Raw genomic sequence first — 17,206 nt, 5'->3', positions numbered from 1 at the left:
TGCTTAGTTTTGTGTCTGAGGAGCTGCTCTTTGGGCTGCCTTAAAACAGTTCAAGGCTAGAAGGGAACAACATTTACTTGATTTTGTGTCTGAGGAGCTGCTCTTTGGGCTGCCTTAAAGCAGTTCAAGGCTAGAAGGGGAAGAAGGTTTGCTTGGGTTTGTTTCTGAAGAGCTTTTCTTCTTTGGGCTGCCTTAAGGCTATAAGGCAAACAAGGTTTTTCTTGGGTTTGTTTTTGGAATGAAGACATAGTTTCTGCCATATTGTAAAGCAAAAGCAATGTTGTGAATGGGGAAGACAGAACTATTTCCATCCAAAACACAAAGCCACCAGCACTTTAACGGAATCATCATTTCCTGTAGCTGCTTTTGTGTCACATCTGTAAGCACAGAAGCAAACATTTTGGGGTATTGCACAACTGAGATGACTGGAGGCAGCTGTAAGAAAGATCAGTCTAACTGATGAGGCACTGGGAAATTGGAGCTTCCTCAGTCTTCACTGAAGTATCACCAAAACCTGCTTAACCTCAGAGGCACTACCCCCTGGGCCTATCAGGTAGGCTTCAACTTACTGGAAGATTCCAGCCCAGCCCATTCTATGAGTCTGTGATTAAAAAACTTAATTCCATGTTTAAGAACCTGACAGCAGACACAGCACTGAAGCTGGGAGAGGTTTTGTGCATGCCAGTACTCAAGAGATGCTCTATTTAAACTGCACCTACGTAGGCAGGTTCCCCAGGGGACAACTGCAGAGTGCATACTGGATCCAGGCATTGGAACAGGCTGCCCAGGGAGGTGCTGCAGTCACCACCCCTGCAGGTGCTCAAGAAAGGTGTGGCCATGGCACCTGGGGACACAGTTTGATGGCCATGGTGGTGCTGGTGTGATGGTTTGACTCAATGCTCTTAGAGGGCTTTTCCAACCCAAACAGTTCTGTGAATTACATTTTGGGATGATCCTTTGAGGCTAAGCTGCAGCACCTTGGATCAAGTAACTCCAAGCTAGTCTATACAGCAGATACAGGAGCAGACATAAGGGTCAAGAGCTACACAGAAACACAACTGTTCTGGTAAGCAGGCAACAATAGAATCATAGAATCATTAAGGTTGGAAAAGCCCTCTAAGATCATGAAGTCCAGCCTCCCACTAGATCACAATGCTCAAGGCCTCATCCAGCCTGGCCTTGAACACCTGCAGGGTAGAAGTCTTCACAGCTTCTCTGGGCAACCTGTTCCAGTGTCTCCCCATGGTCATGGTGAAAAGTTTCTTCCTAGTGTCAAATCTAAATCTAGCATCTTCCAGTTTGAAACTGTTAACTCTAGTCCTGTCCCTCTGCCTTTGCAAGAAGTCCCTCCCCAGCTCTTCTTAGCCTCTTCAGGTACTGGAAGGCTGCTCTAAGGTCTGCCCAGAGCCTTCTCCTTTCCAGGTTGAGCAAACCCAACTCTCTTAGCCTGTCTTCACAGGAGAGGTCCTGCAGCCCTCTGTTCATCTTTATGGCCCTTCTCTGGACCTGCTCTGACAGTTACATACTTTGTTGTATTGAGGGCTCCAGAGCTGGACACAGTACTGCAGGTAGGGTCTCACCTGAGCAGAGCAGGAGGGGAGAATCATGTTCAGCCCTCGGAGCTCTTTGGTGCTGCACACCTAACTCAGCAAATATTCACACATGCACTTTGACTTCTAGAATGGTTTGGAAGGGACCTCCAAAGGTCATCTAGTCAACCCCGCTGCAGTCAGCAGGCATGGCCTCCACTAGATCAGGTTGCCCAGAGCCCTGTCCAGCCTCACCTTGAATGTCTCCAGGGATGGGGCCTGAACTAGCTCCCTGGGCAACCTGTTCCATCACTGAGCACTAAGAACCTCTCCCCTTCTGAAAACTCAATACCTTCACATTGTCCCAGGCTCAGTGCTTCACTTTGGGTCTAAGACTAAGACAGGAGACATTAAAGATGTCCCCATGAGGCGAATCCTTGCTGAGTGAAGTTAAGACCTTATGCCAAAGAGCTTCTATCACGCCGGGGACGCTCGCAGCAATCACCTCACGATGGTGACACTTGGCTTGACACAAGGCACATTTCTTGGACTTGATCAAAGCACATTTATGCAATGCACACTCCCAGTGCTTTAGTAAGTTACACACAAGCAGAGTTTCAATAGTGATCAAAAGCTGCAAAAAGCCAAAACTGTATTAGTTGGGTTACTGTGAGCTGTACATCTCCTTAGTGCTGATCAAAAGTAATGCCTGGGGGTTGTGACAAAGGGAATTATTTGTAGCCCTATCTGGATGAATGCAACAGAGACAGCAGTAGGATTGTCTAACAACTCTGTGGTTGCTAGCTTATGTTATTAACCAGGAGGTAAATGGCTCTGCTTAGTGCTGTAGGCAGTCTGGATAAAATAATCCAGATTAACAGAAATGGGAATCTCTCCTTCAGTGACAAAGCACTGTGCATTAACCTGCTGCTCAAAGCTCATCAAGGAACACCAAGCTTTAGGAGGCAAGAGTTACCTCCTTTTGTGAACAAAATAAAGCAGGGGTTTCAGAACCATATCTAAAAATTCCCTTTAAAAATGTGATCCTCACTCAGACTTCTTACAGCTCCTAGAATCAATGAGCATCAGAAGCAGCAGTTACTTTGCCATGCTTCTCCCAGTGCTGGCACCTCACTAACTCCATTTCTTCAGACAAAGCATTTGGTGAACTGGTCAAAAATAGAAACTCTGCTCAGCAGAAGATGCAAACACTGAGGAGTAATGGACAAAACAATCCCATTTAGGATTATGAACTGGACTTGTGTGTTTGCTTTATCTGAACAGGACTAAGATTCCCAGCTCCTACCTCAAAAACATCTGCCAAAAATACACCAAAGGAACATTCTGCATCCAAGCTGAGAGCTTTGTTTGGTTTGCTTCCATTTGGTTTGGTTTTGGCAGGGTTGTTTTGGGGGGGAGTTGGATAATGGTTGGCTTTTGGTTGGCTAGCTAGAGTTGGTTGGGTTGGATTGGATTTGGGCTGGTCAGCTTTGGTTAGTTGGTTGGGTTGTGGTTGGTTGAGTTTGGATGGGTTTTGCTGGTTGATGGGGTTTGGTTGTTTGGTTGGGTAATGGTTTTCTGGTTGGGTCATGGTTGTTCAGTTGGGTTTGGTTGCTTGGTTCAGTTTGGTTGTTTGAGTTTGGTTGGGGTTTGCCTGGTTGGTTGAGTTTGGTTGGGTCATGATTGTTTATTTGGGTTTGGTTGGGTTTGGGTTGGTTGGTTTGGATTGGTGGGGTTTTGGCTGGTTGGTTAGTTGGTTTGGTTGGTTTGGCTGGTTGGTTTGGGCTGGTTGGTGAGGTTTGGTTGTTTGGGGTTTGGCTGGTTGGTTTGGGCTGGTTGGTGAGGTTTGGTTGTTTGGGTTTTACTAGTTGTTTTGGGCTGGCTGGTGAGGTTTGGTTTGGGTTTGGCTGGTTGGCTGGTTTGCTTTTGGCTGGTTGGTGAGGTTTGGTTGTTTGGGTTTGGCTGGTTGGTTTGGGCTGGTTGGTAAGGGTTGGTTGTTTGGGGTTTGGCTGGTTGGTTTTGGCTGATTGGTGAGGTTTGGTTGTTTGGGTTTTACTAGTTGTTTTGGGCTGGTTGGTGAGGTTTGGTTTGGGTTTGGCTGGTTGGCTGGTTTGCTTTTGGCTGGTTGGTGAGGTTTGGTTGTTTGGGTTTGGCTGGTTGGTTTGGGCTGGTTGGTGAGGTTTGGTTTGGGTTTGGCTGGTTGGCTGGTTTGCTTTTGGCTGGTTGGTGAGGTTTGGTTGTTTGGGGTTTGGCTGGTTGGTTTTGGGCTGGTTGGTGAGGTTTGGTTGTTTGGGTTTGGCATGTTGGTTTGGGCTGGTTGGTTAGGTTTGGTTGTTTGGGTTTGGCTGGTTGGTTTTGGCTGGTTGGTTAGGTTTGGTTGTTTGGGTTTGGCTGGTTGGTTTTGGCTGGTTGGTGAGGTTTGTTTGGGGTTTGGCTGGTTGGTTTGGGCTGGTTGGTGAGGTTTGGTTGTTTGGGTTTGGCTGGGGTTTGGCTGGTTGGGTTTGGTTGGAGTGTGGTTGTTTGAGTTTGGATGGGATTTGCTGGTTGATGGGGTTTGGTTGCTTGGTTGGGTAGTGGTTTTCTGGTTGGGTCATGGTTATTTAGTTGGGTTTGGTTGCTTGGTTGGGTAGTGGTTTTCTGGTTGGGTCATGGTTGTTTAGTTGGGTTTGGTTGCTTGGTTGGGTAGTGGTTTTCTGGTTGGGTCATGGTTGTTTAGTTGGGTTTGGTTGCTTGGTTGGGTAGTGGTTTTCTGGTTGGGTCATGGTTGTTTAGTTGGGTTTGGTTGCTTGGTTGGTTTAGTTTGCTTGGTTTGAGGTTGGTTGGGGTTTGCCTAGCTGAGTTTGGTTGGTTGGTTGGGTCATGATTTTTGGCTAGGTTTTGGTTGGCTGGGTTTTGGTTGGGTTGGGTTTTGGTTGCTTGGTTGGGTTTTTTGGGGGTGGGGTGGTGTGTCTTCATTTCTCTTTTGTTTTCATTTTGTTGCTGTTGGCTTTAATTTAAACTCAGAGTGTCTCATGCTGACATGCAACATTTCCAAGCAGGCTTTCCCCCATGCACCTCATGCATTGTGTCCATAACAGCCTGCAGGTGACCTCCCATCCCATGCAGCCTGGCAGCCTGTGAGAAGGGAAAGTGTTTTCTTATGCTATATACAAACCTCCAACATTAAATTGCTATGTCTGACATAAATATTTTCCCCGTCTACTCTCAAGGAATTGCTCTGTGAAATCAAGCCACACACAAACAGACAGACAAATGGATTAACAGGCAATCAAAGGCAAAACCAAACCCCAACAGAAAATGCACCACCAAGTCAACACAGCCCTTAAAACCAGGCAGCTAAGATGGAGGAAATAAAAGGGTGAGGTGAAAAGGCACTAAATCCACAGAAGGTTCAGGCTGCTAGCAGGGCAGGCAGCTCCAGCCAGAGCAAGTTGTGAATAAACAGGCAGGCACCTGCTGCTCTGCTTCCTCCTCTTCGGATCCCACCTACGGGAGCACGTGGCAGAGGACCAAGAAAAGGAGCTGTTAGCAGAGGCTCCCAGAGCAAGGCAGAGGCTTCATCTCTTTGCAGTGCTGCACAGGGTGCTGCATGTTACAGACCTTCTCTGGCCCGGCCCCGGCTGCCGACACTCTGCGCCACTTTGGTCTTCCTTCACCTATATTGGCGCAGAATGGCTGAAGGCATATTTGGCATAAGTGGCATGACAAATGGAAGCTTCACACTGGGGCCCTCTCTCTTGCTCTACTTTGCAGTGTTTTCCCAGGTGGAAATTCAAGAATGAGCAAATTAAAACAGAAACCAACAATGATATGTGTGTAGCTTCAATGGGAGGCACCTTGCACTCTGTAACAGGCTGATGGGCAGATGGAGTCCAATGCATGAGTTCTTTTGGTGAGAGGGCTGAGGAGTCGAGGCAGACACCTGAGTGCTGTGTTTACAAACTGCAGGCGTGATTCTGAGAGTGTGGCTGTCTTGGGATCAGGTGTTTGCACTCCATCCCTCTTCTTAGGTCAGTATATTCCTCCTCAAGCTGCACTGCACTCTGCTGGAAATGAGAGCTCATTTCCCTACCTTTCCTACTAGTGCTCTGCATGCCTTGAAGGAACAACCTTCTATAAAAAGCAAAGCACCTCCCATTCTTTCCAGAGCTACAAACACCATCTGCTCAGCCTAGGAAAAGATGCAGTTGGAAGTTAACCCTGTGCAAGCACAGCAATCTGAGGAGGAGTTTCCTTGCTGCCCTTTAGGTTGTGGCTTGGGTGCTGTGTGCATGCACACAGGGTGGCACAGAGCACATCTCGATGCGCTTCTCACTGATCTGGGGTGCTGGTATACATTTATCTTACACATGATGGATTGAATCAGGCTACAGAAAATCTGAGGAAGGCTTTAAAGTCGTGGTCTTCATTCTTTTGAGCCTGAGGGTGGTGTTTTGAATGGCATCACCTCGTATTTGGCTTGTTTTCCATAGGCATCTGGCATGGGTTTAATCGCTTTAACAAACTTTGTTAAGTGTAACATTAAACCCTGGGTTTGATGTTGGTTTGGTTTTGTTTCTCCTTTTAAGATCAAAATAAAAGATGTTCATTTTTCTGGGGACATTAAGGCCATTTTGTCAACCCCTCCAGGTGATCAGAGCAATCTGTCAGTGTGAGAGAGGCTTCTGCACAGCAGTGTTCAAAGGGAATTGCAAAGAACGCTCAGACTCCAGTGATTGAAAGTCTGACACAAGCTGCAATCCCAGCTAATGAAGGCAATCAGTCTCCTCAACTGCTGCTAGAGATTAATCAAAGCACTTCAAAAGAGTATTTTTTTTACCCCCCAAAAAATCATTTTAAACAACAACAAAAGAAGCCCCAATGAACAATAAAGAAAAAGGCAGCCTTGGACAGACTCAGCTTTGCACACCCCCTGGCAGAGCAGAGAGAGCTGCAGTGTGTAACAAGAGGAAAGCTGATTCGAAAGCATTCCCTGTGCCCTGAACTCAACTGTTAGGGATTTCTCTTTCCAGATCTGTGCAGATCCTTGGAGATGTGCACTTTCATGCAAACCAACAGTGCAAGCAGCACATCTTGCAAGGAGTGCCTAGGCCTAACCTCTCTCTTGTTGCACAGCACTCTTCACTACTCAGATTTGTGCACCTGGAAACATTTTTGAGCTACAAACTGCCTCTAGCTGCAGTGCAGTATCTGTGGAAGCTAATGAGAGGATGCATGCTGTAGGAATTCAGGCAAACAAACCAGCAGGGAACTAGTGGCTGAAAATCCTGCAAGGGGAACTTGGCACAACCAGCACAAGTAAGGAAGAAGCAGAGATCCATGGGTGTGTTCATCTGGGTGCAGGGGGGTAGGTAGACATAGCCCTGGAGTAGGAAGTGTGCAAAACCAAGCAAGCCTCCGGGAGAGCGAGCAGAAGGGCTATAGGCAAATGTCAGCACTCAGGCAAGAAAGTTACACAGCTCTTCTTCCTCTGCCTTGTCACTTCGGTCACTGCCAGTAGAGGCACTAAAGGAAGTGACCTTAGGCTCCAGGTAGCAGAGGGACAGAGCGAGAGGAAGGGAAAAGGTGAGCGAAAAAGGAATGGACTGGAAAGCAGAGAGAAGCAGCACGAAGATAAGGAGAAAAGAGGGGATGAAGGAAGGAGAGGTAATAGGAATATAGTGCTGAAGGGCAGGTGGGAGGAAAGAGATGCACACATCAGGAAGGCTGGGCAGGGTGATATAGCCATCCTCATCCAGGAGAGAACGGCAGCGGAAGGAGAAGCATCTGAACAGGCTGAGCGAGACACACAGCTCAGTGCCCTTGTAGGCATCTGGCAGGACTCTGCCCTCCACAGCAGGGGAGCCTGCACTAGCTAGGGGCCTCATGGAGTCAAAGATGTTCAGTGAAGCTGTTTCATTTGTGCTATGGTCTGGTGTTTCTTTCAGGGAACTGCACTCTGAGGTGTCTGTCATGGTAAGGAGGGGCTCCCCTAAGGGATCTTCCTCCGAGATATCTGAAAGCATGTCCACCTCGGGCACAGGGGAGAGGTGTCTGAGGTGGGATGAGACAGGATGGATGGGCAGTGATGATGATGAGTGTATGTGGCTGAGCTGAAGAAAAAAATTCTGTGCAGAGTGAAAAATGAAAGCACAACAAAATGCAAGTTTGAAGGCACAAGAAGAGGGGAAAAAAAAGAAATTCTTGGTTAGTGAAAATTCTTCCTCAGAAGCAGGGGTAGCTCTGCTAACACCACAGAAATGCCAGGTAAGAACAGAAATCCCCTGCTGTTTCACAAGCAGCCAGCTTGTTTACTTCACTGGCCTATGAAAGGAACCCACTCCCAGTGGTTTGTTCTCAGGCTGTACACAACTGTGCCTGTTTGAACTGCAGAACTCTGGAAGCCTTCCCTTCCAGCAGATGGGAGCACACAGACATTCTGAGCTGTGGCAGAAAGGTCAGGGGACAGTGCAGTGCAGGCAAGAGAAGCTGGCACTTGGATTCTTGGGTTCAGAAACATTTCCTCTCAGACTTCAAGAGAGCCAGACAGGAAAAGTCTCTGTGCTAGAGGGGAAAGCAAGCTGCTCACAGAATGGGCAACAAACCTCCACTGAACAGCTTCCTGGAACAACAGCCCAGAAAAATGGGGTTTGGGGATTGTTTTCTTTCTTTTGGTTAAAATATTGATAGCTATTGATAAATAGTGATAGCTATTGATAAATAGTGATAGCTATTGATAGATATGTCACTTTGAAACCATGGGAGTATCATCATTTTACCAAGTCCAAAGTAAACCCAGAGTCATTTGGTTTGCCCCTTCTCTCCCAGAATGAAGCTCTGTGGCTGTGTCTTTTTCCTAGGCTGATTGAAAATTCCTCCAACTTGAGAGCAAATAAACAAACAGCAAAAAGAAAACCCCAACTGTTTGTATTTGCTCCTTTGCCAGACTTGAATGCTGTGGGAAGAGCTGAACTGCACAGAGGTCCCCTAGGAATCAAGTGGGAAGCTAGCTTGCAAAACTGCTGGAGTACAAATTGACTCTTCAAATGGGAAAGCTCTGGAGAACTGCCAAAAATGTGGAAGGGGGGAAAAAAGGATAAAGAAAAGAAAAGGAGAAAGAAAAAAGATTTTTAAAAAAAAAGGGAAAAAGAAAAAAAGAAGATAAAAGAAAATAAAGGAGGAAAAAAAGGGAAAAAGAAGAAAGGGAAAAAGAAAAAAAAAAGAAAAAATAAAAAAAGGGAAAAAGAAAAAGGCAAAAAAGAACAAAGGGAAAAAGACATAAAAAAGGAAAAAGAAGAAAGGGGAAAGGAAAATAGAGAAAAAGAAAAAAGGAAAAAGGGGAAAAGGGAAAAAAGGGAAAAAAAGAACAAAGGGAAAAAGACATAAAAAAGGAAAAAGAAAAAAGGGGAAATGAAAATAGAGAGAAAAGAAAAAAGGAAAAAGGGGGAAAGGAAAAAAGGAAAAAAAGTAAAAAAAAAGTAAAAAAAGAATAAAGGGAAAAAGACATTAAAAAAGGAAAAAGAAAAAAGGGGAAATTAAAACAGAGAGAAAAGAAAAAAGGAAAAAGGGAAAAAGAAAAAGGGGAAAAGGGAAAAAAAAGGTAAAAAAGAACAAAGGGGAAAAGACATAAAAAAATAAAAAAGAGGAAATGAAAATAGAGAAAAAGAAAAAAGGAAAAAGGGGGAAAGGGGGAAAGGGAAAAAGGGAAAAGGAAAAAAGGGAAAAAAGAGCAAAGGGGGAAAGACAAAAAAAAAAGGAAAAAGAAAAGAAGGGGAAATGAAAATAGAGAAAAAAGAAAAAAGGGAAAAGGGGAAAAAAGAAAAAGAAAAAAGGAGAACAGAAAAAAGGGAAAAAGATAAAAAAAGGAGAAAGAAAAAAGATAAAAAAGGGAAAATGAAAATAGAGGAAAAGAAAGAAAAAAAAAAAAGAAAAAAGGAGAGAAAGAAAAAAGAAAAAAAGCAGGAAAAAAAAGCAGAAAAAGAAAAAAAAGGAAGAAAGAAAAAGGGGAAAAATTAAAAAAGAAAAAAGGGGAAAAGGGGAAAAAAGAAAAGATAAAATAAAGGGAAAAGGAAAAAAAGGGGGGGAAGAGAAAAAAAAAGAAAAGAGAAAAAAAGAGAAAGAGAAAAAGAACCCAAGAGAAGATGCAAGCAGCAGGTTTTAGCTGATACCTTGAAGGAAATGTTTACATCAAATCATACAAGATCTCCATGTAATCATTTTTAACTCTGCCCACAGCAGCTTAAGGAAAGCAGACAGACAAGTGTGGGCTTTGCAACAGCAGAGAGAGGTACTCAGCTTGTCACAGGCCTCTACACCACAGTCAGATCCCAGCTGCTAAAGGATGCAGTCCTCCTGCACTGCCTACTAAAACACTGCTGCTCCCTCTGCTAAGGCAAGGCTGGCAGGATGCAGCTTGCAGAGTGCACAGTGTGGATGCAGTCATCATTTGTTTGGGAGTGTGGAACTGGAGGCAAGGACTCAAACGTTGTTTACCTGCTGAAAGCCTTTTCTTCACCAGCTCCTGCAGGCTTACTGAGGATCCAAGCTCAATGGGTAGCAATAAAATCAAGCCCGGTCAGTGCCACTGAGGAGTCTGCATCCTCTTTTGCTCACACACCTCTCAGGTAAGCCTACAGAAAGCACCTGCCGGTTGTTCTGAGCTTTCTGTGTGATGGTCAGGAGTGACAGGCCCTCAACACATGGACACACACCACAGCAACAAAGAACTCTGCTGTCAAAGCCAGCTGTACCTTTCCATCCTGAGTCAGCTCTAACTGGGGAGTTTTGAGTGGGCTTCCATCTTCTTCTTTGCCACCTTCTTTCAACTTGGCCTGACCAGCAGCTTCTATGTCAAGGATTTTAACTCCAGCAGCCTGGCCTCCTGCAGCAGAGAAGTCTCTTAGACCCATGGGAGCTATCAGAGAACAAAATTATTTGGGTCAATTCAGGGAAGTTGGAACATTTTGTTTAAAAGACTTCTTAACAAAATGATTTTAAACTGAAGGAGGAAGGAATCTGGCCCAGGTTGCCCAGAGTGGTAGGAGCTGCCCAGGTGGCCAAGAAGGCCAAGGGCATCCTGGCCTGCAGCAGGAAGAGTGTGGCCAGCAGGAGCAGGGAAGTCCTTGTGCCCTGTGCTCAGCACTGCTTAGGCCACACCTTGAGTCCTGTGTCCAGTTCTGGGCCCCTCAGTTTCAGAAGGACATCGAGACACTTGAAGGTGTCCAGAGAAGGGCAACAAGGCTGGGGAGAGGCCTTGAGCACAGCCCTGTGAGGAGAGGCTGAGGGAGCTGGGGTTGCTTGGCCTGCAGAAGAGGAGGCTCAGGGGTGACTTCATCGCCCTCTACAACTACCTGATAGGTGGTTGTAGCCAGGAAGGGGTTGGTCTCTTCTCCCAGGCAGCCAGCACCAGAACAAGAGGACACAGTCTCAAGCTGTGCCAGGGGAGGTTTAGGCTGGAGGTGAGGAGAAAGTTCTTCCCAGAGAGAGTTGTTCGTCATTGGGATGTGCTGCCCAGGGAGGTGGTGGAGTCCTGGAGGTGTTCAAGAGGGGATTGGATGTGGCACTTGGTGCCATGGTCTAGTTGTGAGGTCTGTGGAGACAGGTTGGACTCGATGATCCTTGAGGTCTCTTCCAACCTTAGTTATACTGTGACACTGTGATCCCTGGAACCATTCCAGGTCAGGGTGTTTGGGGTCTGAGCAACCTGCTCCAGTTGCAGATGTCCCTGCTGACTGCAGGACATTGGACTGGATGGCCTTTGAGGGTGCCTTCCAAACCAACCCATTCCAGGATCCCTTGGTGATGCCACTGCTAAGAGCAGCAATGTGCCCTTGCCATAAAATGTGCACTTCTGTGCCAGGGAACAGGAGAGTGAAAGGCATTCAGTTAAGTATTCCTCTGAGTTCCCAGAATCACAGAATGTGGGGATTGGAAGGGACCTCCAGAGGTCATCCAGTCCAACCCCCCTGTCAGAGCAGGGTGACTCAAGGCAGGGCACACAGAACACATCCAGGTGGGGTTGGAAAAGCTCCAGAGAAGGGAGACTCCACAACCTCTCTGGGCAGCCTGCTCCACGGCTCAGCAGCCTCACACCAAAGAAGTTTCTCCTCAGGTTGAGGTGGAACCTCCTGGGTTGCAGTTTGTGTCCATTGCCTCTTGTCCTGTCCCAGGACACCACTGCCCAGAGCCTGGCCCCTTCCTGCCCCCCACCCCTCAGATATTTGTAACCATTGATCAGATCCCTCTCAGTCTTCTCTTCTCCAGGCTCAACAGCCCCAGGGCTCTCAGCCTTTCCTCATGGGACAGGTGTTCCAGTCCCTTCATCATCCTCATAACCTTTGTTGGACTCTCTCCAGTATTTCCCTGCTCCTCTTGAACTGGGGAGCCCAGAGCTGGCCACAATCCTGCAGATGCTGTTTGATGTAGTGGAACAGAATCGATGTGCAGGACAGCTGCCAGGCTCAGGCACCACAGCAGGAATGAAAGAGAGGAGAATCCATTAAATTCAGCAGCTTCAATAAACACAGCTTTGAGAGAAGTTCATCCCATTTAGCTTCATTTGCCTTCATTCATCACCCTGTGCACTGCCTCTGTGTGCCGTGGCTATACAAAGCCAAGTTGAGAGGAAGATGTGTCACTTGGAGTGCCCATGAGGGGCATTCTCTTTTGAAAACACTCTCAGCTTCACACCAGAGACTTCCCAAAGCTGCTGAGAAGACAAGGCCAGCAGATGGCAACTGTGGGATTGGGGATGTTAGGCTTTCAGGGTTGCATTCAAACGTCTGATCCCCTCTTGGGTAGCAAGCAGAGGTTTACCTCCCTCATGTTACACAAACTCCTGACACAGTAACTTGGGCTGGAACTTCTGGAGGTCAGTCCAACCCTCTGCTCACAGCAGGCCCAGTTAGAGCAGGTTGTTCAGAGACTTGTGGAGTTTTGAGCACATCCAAGGACTTTTTAAACAGAAAAGATGAATTCTGAGATGTGTTGTGCCTCAGCTCGAGGGCAGCCCTTACTGCCTCATGACTGGGCACCTCATGGCTCTGTCTTCTTCATCCTGTCCCTGTAGGCAGCTGTAGGCAGCAGTATCTCACTGAAAGCTTAGGGACCACAGTTCCCTCAGCCTCTCCTCATGTATCATGGGCAGCAGGTCTCACTGGTCTCATTGCAATGTCAATGCCCATCTAACACTGGGGAGTGCAACAGTAGACACAGCACTCCAGATACAGCCTTCAGGAAGCACTCCATGGACAGGAACCATTTCCTCTGCTGTGCTATGCTCTGGCTAACACAGCCCAGCACACAGATGGCTCACACTTGGCTTTCTTTGATCTGAGGGCACACTGGTGACTCACATTCAACTTGTCCAGCAGGAGAGTCCCCAGATCCTTCTCTGCAAAGCTGCTTCCAGTGCAGATGTCCCCCAGCACCTCCTCAGCTGCAGGATTTTGCTTCCATTTTTATTGACTTTCTAGGATTCCTTTCACCCCATTCCCCTCCAGTGAGGGTGAGGTGGGAGTGGAGCACGAGCAGCCCTTGCAAGGACAAGTAGGAAACTGTGGATGTTTGGAGGAACAACGGCATGGGAGACAGTGCTCACTAAGGGCAGCAGTGCAAGTGCACCCACCAGGGAACTGCTTGTTTGAAGTCCACACTCACAGTGTGAACCCACACCTGGGCCATGTCTTGAGGAAGGAACAGGATTTGACTTTGACTGAACACAGACTGGAACAGTGACACAGTCTGCAGATGGCAACACCAGCAAGATGCATTCCATGCTGCCAGAAAGAGCTGGTTCCACTTGAGAGGGGAGCAAAGGCGACAGAGGGGGCAAACTACACACTAAGAACAATGCTTTATCATGCTCCAAATTTTGACTGTGATGGGTCTGTAAGAGTGAAAGTTTGGGCCTGAACACATCTGTGTACACATCTGTATTCATAGAGTCATACAAGTGTTTTGATTGGAAAAGCTCTCTGAGACCATCCAGTCCAACCATCAACCCAACCCCACCATGGCCATCAAACCCTGGCCCCAAGTGCCATGGCCACTCTTTTCTTGAACACCTCCAGGGGTGGGGACTCCACCACCTCCCTGGGCAGCCTCTGCCAATCCCTGACCACTCCTGCAGCAAAGAAACTTTTCTTCATCTCCAAGTGGCCAGGTAGAGAGGGACCTGGGGTTACTGGTCGAAGGTAGGCTGAACATGAGCCTGCAGTGTGCCCAGGCAGCCAAGAGGGCCAGTGGCATCCTGGCCTGCATCAGGAAGAGTGTGGCCAGCAGGAGCAGGGAGGTCATTGTGCCCCTGTACACTGCACTGGTTAGGCCACACCTTGAGTCCTGTGTCCAGTTCTGGGCCCTTCAGTTTAGGAAGGAGGTTGACTTGCTGGAAGGTGTCCAGAGAAGGGCAACAAGGTTGGTGAGGGGCTTGGAACACAGCCCTGTGAGGAGAGGCTGAGGGAGCTGGGGTTGCTTAGCCTGCAGAAGAGGAGACTCAGGGGTGACCTTATTGCTCTCTGCAACTGCCTGAAGGGAGGTTGTAGCGAGGTGGGAGTTGGTCTCTTCTCCCAGGCAGCCAGCACCAGAACAAGAGGACACAGTCTCAGGCTGCGCCAGGGTAGATTTAGGCTGGATGTTAGGAAGAAGTTCTACACACAGAGAGTGATTGCCCATTGGAATGGGCTGCCCAGGGAGGTGGTGGAGGCACCATCATTGGAGGTGTTTAGGAGGAGGCGTGATGGGGTGCTTGGTGCCATAGATTAGTTGTTTAGGTGGTGTTGGATTGATTGATAGGTTGGACATGATGATCTTGAAGGTCTCTTCCAACCTGGTCTATTCTATTCTATTCTATTCTATTCTATTCTATTCTATTCTATTCTATTCTATTCTAACCCTCCCTGGCACAATTTCAGGCCACTTCCTCTCCTTCTACTACCTGATACTAGGTAGAAGAGACCAACCCAACTTCCTCTCAGGGAGCTGTAGAGAGCAATGAGGTCTCCCCTCAGCCTCCTCTTCTCCAGACTGAACAATCCCAGTTCCCTCAGCTGCTCTTCTCTCATTGAACATCAGCTGCTTGAGGAGGCAGTGCTCCAGGTGGGTCCTCAGAGAGCAGAGGGGCAGAATCCCCTCCCTGTGCTGCTCTCTCCCTGCTTTTGATGCAACCCAGCACACAGCTGCCTGCTGGGCCACCAGTGGCCATTGTTGTCTCAAAATGATACAAAACCAGGGAAAGCAACTTTTTTTTGTCTTTGCTTGTTGGTGTAGAGCCCCCTTCAGGCCAATCCAGAGCCCAGAAGACCCTTATGACCAGACAGTTGTACTGCAGAGCACAGAGTGCACACTTGCCCCATGGAACACAGAGGAGCAGTGAACACAGATGCTCCATGCCCTCCATGGAACCCCCCACAGCAGTGCCACAGGATTTAGGCAGAGACTTCACTTAATGGTTAGGGCACCTAAAACTGACAAGTAACCAAAGTGGCTGCTCCTTAGATCACACATCAGAAAAGCACAGTCAGCAGAGCCAGAGAGGTGATTCTGCCACTTGGCTCCGCTGAGACCTCACCTGGAGTACTGTGCACAGGGCTGGAGCCCTCAGTATAGGAAGGACCTGGACCTGATGGAGTGGGTTCAGAGGAGGGCCACAAAAATGGTTAGGAGGTTGGAGCAGCTCTGCTATGAGGACAGGCTGAGGGAGCTGGGGGTGTTCAGCCTGGAGAAGAGGAGGCTCTGGGGAGACCTAATAGCAACCTGCCAGTACCTGAAGGGGCTGTAGAAAGGATGGAGGGGTAAGCAGGCCTGGCAAGTGTGGAGGGATGCAAAGACCTGCAGGGACAGGACCAGGGACAGTGGCTTCAAACTAGAGCAGAGCAGATTGAGATTGGATGTGAGGAACAAGCTCTGCACCAGGAGGCTGCTGGAACACTGCAACAGGCTGCCCAGGGAGGTGGTTGAGGCCCCAGCCCTGGAGATCTTCAAGGCGAGGCTGGACAGGGCTGTGGGCAGCCTGATCCAGGTGGGGCTGTCCCTGCTGAGTGCAGGGGGATGGCCTGGATGAGCTTTGGAGCTGCCTTCCAGCCCAGCCCGGCATGGGCAGGCGGGCTGCGGGGCGGAGGGCCTTACCTCCGTCGAGGCTGCGGGAGCCGCGCTTGCTGGCCGAGCGCGGGAAGGAGGGCGCCGGGCGGTCGATGAGGCTGCTGGCCTGCCGCGACTGCGCCTGCGTGCGCCCGCTGTAGCGGAACTTGGAGCCCAGCCGCAGGAACTTGGCCTTGGCAGGCTGCTCCGGGGACACCAGCCTGCGGGAGAGGAAGCAGGAGGGACGGCGCTTAGAAGGGCTTTGTCTTGTGTGCTTACGGAGGCGCTTTAGAGCTGCTTAACGAGGGCAGAGCCTTGCGCCTGGGAAACAGCGACCCCGGGGACCAGGGTGGGCTGGGGGCTGAGCTGCTGGAGAGCAGTGAAGGGGAAAAGGACATGGGGGTCCTGGTGGACAACAGGATGGCCAAGAGCCAGCAGTGTGCTCTGGTGGCCAAGAAGGCCGAGGGCATCCTGGAGTGGATGAGAAGGGCTGTGGTCAGTAGGTCAGAGAGGTTCTCCACCCTCTCTACTCTGCCCTGCTGAGGCCACAGCTGGAATCTTGTGGACCTGCTCCAGCACTTCAGTCTCTTTCAGGACTCACCACCAGTGCTGAGCACAGGGGGGAAATCTCTTTCCTGCTCCTGCTGGCCACACCATTGCTAACCCAGGCCAGGATGCTGGTGACCTTCTTGGCCACCTGGGCAGACTCTGGCTCATCTTCCTGGCTGTTGACCAACACCCCCAGGTCCTTCTCTGCAGGGCAGTTTCCAGCCACTCTGCCCCAAGCCTGAAGTATTCCTAGGGTTGCTGTGACCCAAATGCACCTGACCTCGTTGACCCTCACCCCACTGGCCTCAGCCCATCTCTCCACACTGTTTCCAAGGGGGTGCATTATGCATGAGGAGGAAGAAGGCTAAGAGGTTTTTTCCAAGGCTCTTTCTGTTCTTTCTTTTCCAGTCTTGGCAAGGCTGCAGCATTAACTGCCATTTTTATCCTCCACCCTGCTGAGATAAACTTTTAATCTTTTAATGTGGAAAACCAAGAGGACTAATTACCTCCCTTCTTAAGGGCATCTGAATGGAGCTTTTTGTCCTGCAAGCTTTATTGCATCAAATAACTGGAAGCTGGGCTTCTGCCATTTTAACATCTTCTGAAACAGCCATGAGTAGAACATCCTAAAGCACAACTGTCAGCTGCTTCCTGCAGCCACTGGTTAAGATCCAGAGTTACAGACTAAGGTTGTCTTAATTCAAAGATGAGTGTAGATACATTCTAGGGACTAATGCCTCTTGGTTGTAGTATTCAATGTAGAATTGTAGAGTGGTTGGAAGGGACCTTAAAGATCATCTAGTCCAACCTCAATCCCCCCACTGCAGGGCCATCTTCAGCTAGAGGTGGTGGAGTCCCCATCACTGGAGGTGTTCAGGAGGAGACTTGATGGGGTGCTTGGTGCCATGGTTTAGTTGATTAGGTGGTGCTGGGTGATAGGTTGGACTTGATGATCTTGAAGGTCTCTTCCAACCTGGTTTATTCTATTCTATTCTAGGTCAGGGTGCTCAGAACCTTGTCCAACATGTACTGGAATGCTTCCAATAGGACATCTGCCATATCTTTGGGCAACC

General features: G+C 48.6%; 1 protein-coding gene across 1 annotated transcript in view; it reads right to left on the bottom strand.

Annotated features, from left to right (window-relative positions):
* EPB41L2 (erythrocyte membrane protein band 4.1 like 2) overlaps positions 1-17,206 on the bottom strand; it is a 157,110-nt gene that overhangs the window by 21,364 nt on the left and 118,540 nt on the right. The window contains exons 12-16 of the mRNA XM_054173977.1: positions 15,633-15,805; positions 10,259-10,422; positions 6,974-7,636; positions 5,130-5,204; positions 4,684-4,746 (exon numbers count right to left, since the gene is read on the bottom strand). Coding sequence (XP_054029952.1) covers positions 4,684-4,746; positions 5,130-5,204; positions 6,974-7,636; positions 10,259-10,422; positions 15,633-15,805 — 1,138 coding nt within the window. The remainder of the gene's footprint in view (positions 1-4,683; positions 4,747-5,129; positions 5,205-6,973; positions 7,637-10,258; positions 10,423-15,632; positions 15,806-17,206) is intronic.

This window comes from Dryobates pubescens, chromosome 28 (genome assembly GCF_014839835.1).
Source record: "Dryobates pubescens isolate bDryPub1 chromosome 28, bDryPub1.pri, whole genome shotgun sequence".
Lineage (NCBI taxonomy): Eukaryota > Metazoa > Chordata > Aves > Piciformes > Picidae > Dryobates > Dryobates pubescens.
This window is presented reverse-complemented; position numbering and strand designations above follow the sequence as displayed.